The following is a 2,763-nucleotide window of genomic DNA, read 5'->3' on the forward strand; positions in this document are numbered from 1 at the left end:
TTCATCCCACTCATGCATTTCTGATGTTCCGCTGATAGAAGCTCAACTCACTATTTCACACCCGCAGAAAGCGCTCGAGCACTTGACTCCAGAGATCCGCCCTCGATCGTCAAGGCCTTTTTGGACGCTTTTCCGCCGGTCCGACACTCATCTGAGACCTTAAATGGACCAGACTAATGGATTGGTTTGATCAGGCACTGTAGCATCCGAGGAGCATCTGTGATCCGTGCGTGTGCGCCGTCCAATCCGACGGATCTTCATTTATAACTCACCAGAACGCTTTTGGAGAGATTTCACTCTCACTGTATATTGGTTTGGAAAATGTCCCTAAAGAATTCCAAGTCAGGATTTTCTGTCCGCGATATTTTAGACCTCCCGGACACGAACGATGAGGGATCGGTGACTGAAGACACTGAGGATGAGGCGGATGAAGGGCTTTCTGGAACTCAGCAGCGCGCATGCTCTAGAGATGCGCTTTGGCTCGGATCTCCATGTGGCCACAAATATCCATGTGCGTTTATGCGTTTTAATTATTTAAATAAACACTTAAAGCTGGTGTTTTGCTATTTTAATATCTTAAAAACTTTAAACATACGAACCAAATAAAACAATACAAAGTGCAAAAAAATTCTACGGAATTCAAAGAAAATTCTTTTCATTTTTATGATGATGGTTTTTTTACGCATTTACTCGCGGACAGCTCATCATCCACAACATACAACGTTTCCGACCAATCGGGCGTTGGCGTTGTAAATGTAAAACGCGTGCGTTTTTAAAGAGAATTATAACGGAGGGTTTCCATTTGCGCCACGGACGCTTCTGATATGTAAATGAGTTTGGGGGGGTTTCTCTCCCCCCTTTTTCGTTTTTTAGTCGTGTCACCTCATCCCACTCATGCATTTCTGATGTTCCGCTGATAGAAGCTCAACTCACTATTTCACACCCGCAGAAAGCGCTCGAGCACTTGACTCCAGAGATCCGCCCTCGATCGTCAAGGCCTTTTTGGACGCTTTTCCGCCGGTCCGACACTCATCTGAGACCTTAAATGGACCAGACTAATGGATTGGTTTGATCAGGCACTGTAGCATCCGAGGAGCATCTGTGATCCGTGCGTGTGCGCCGTCCAATCCGACGGATCTTCATTTATAACTCACCAGAACGCTTTTGGAGAGATTTCACTCTCACTGTATATTGGTTTGGAAAATGTCCCTAAAGAATTCCAAGTCAGGATTTTCTGTCCGCGATATTTTAGACCTCCCGGACACGAACGATGAGGGATCGGTGACTGAAGACACTGAGGATGAGGCGGATGAAGGGCTTTCTGGAACTCAGCAGCGCGCATGCTCTAGAGATGCGCTTTGGCTCGGATCTCCATGTGGCCACAAATATCCATGTGCGTTTATGCGTTTTAATTATTTAAATAAACACTTAAAGCTGGTGTTTTGCTATTTTAATATCTTAAAAACTTTAAACATACGAACCAAATAAAACAATACAAAGTGCAAAAAAATTCTACGGAATTCAAAGAAAATTCTTTTCATTTTTATGATGATGGTTTTTTTACGCATTTACTCTCTTAAAAATAAAGGTTAGCGATGGTTCCAAAACTTAAACAACTAAATAAAGGTTCTTTATAGTGGGAAAATGTTCTTTAGATTATTGAAACATTCTTCACACTACACTCTAAAAAATGCTGGGTTGTTTCAACCCAGTTTTGGGTCAAATATGGACTAACCCAGCAGTTGGGTTCAATTTTTTTATTAAAAATTTAGCCCAAAATTTGGGTTAGTCCATATTTGACCCAAAACTGGGTTGAAACAACCCAGCATTTTTTAGAGTGTATGAAAAAATATGGTTCTTTTAAGATTTTTTTTTTACGGAAAAATTGGTTCTTCCATCGCATCGCTACAAAAACTTAATTTTGGAAGCTTAGCCTATTTTTAAGTGTATGATGGTCTATTATTAATATTGGTAATTTATTTCTGATGTATTTACATTAATAATGACATTTAATTGTTTTCAGCAGTGCCATCAGCATCTCCAGAGGATTTAACTCCAGAACTGTCCACGGATGAGTCTGTTGATCGGGACAGAGAAAGTTCAGAGGACACGGGGAAAAAGCGCAAAAGGAGGATCCTGTTTTCAAAGACTCAAACGTTTGAATTGGAGAGACGCTTCAGGCAACAGAGATACTTGTCCGCGCCTGAGAGAGAACATCTAGCTCTGATCTTACATTTGACTCCAACGCAAGTGAAAATCTGGTTCCAGAACCATCGGTACAAAGTGAAACGAGCCCGGGCTGAGAAAGGAATGGACCCGTATCTGCTGTCTCCGCGCCGGGTTTCTATTCCCGTTCTGGTGAGGGACGGAAGAGCGTGTCATGTTCTCAGTCCTCCGGACATCACTGCTACTGTTCCAGCAGCGGCACCATATACTGCCTTTAATATGAAGCAATTCCCTCAGATTCAACACAGTCACAACATCTGCTCCAGCATCATGACACATCTGACATCTGTCAGTCATCTGGGCCACATGCAGCCTTGGTCCTGGTGAAGACGTTCACGGAAAGCTTTTACGCATGCAGCGGAACTTTGAAAATAAGTATTTGTTTTCGTCACTCCATTAAATTTCTATAATGTCGAAATATCTTCTTTTTTTTTTTGATGAGTTTTTAATGTTCTCATGTTTTTTACCCGTTGATTTATTTTATTTTCGATGAAACTGAAACACTGGGACTTCGTCATCTCGTTTGAATGTTGTTTA

General features: G+C 41.8%; 1 protein-coding gene across 1 annotated transcript; it reads left to right on the top strand.

Moving 5' to 3' along the window:
* The first annotated feature begins 1,203 nt into the window (after positions 1-1,203).
* LOC107719379 (homeobox protein Nkx-2.2a-like) lies at positions 1,204-2,553 on the top strand. Its single transcript, XM_016526787.1, has 2 exons — positions 1,204-1,393; positions 2,027-2,553. Exons 1-2 carry the CDS (start codon positions 1,204-1,206, stop codon positions 2,551-2,553), a joined length of 717 nt encoding a protein of 238 aa, XP_016382273.1.
* Positions 2,554-2,763: the final 210 nt, after the last annotated feature.

Source organism: Sinocyclocheilus rhinocerous, unplaced genomic scaffold (genome assembly GCF_001515625.1).
Source record: "Sinocyclocheilus rhinocerous isolate Xijiao unplaced genomic scaffold, SAMN03320098_v1.1 scaffold303, whole genome shotgun sequence".
Classification (NCBI taxonomy): Eukaryota; Metazoa; Chordata; class Actinopteri; order Cypriniformes; family Cyprinidae; genus Sinocyclocheilus; species Sinocyclocheilus rhinocerous.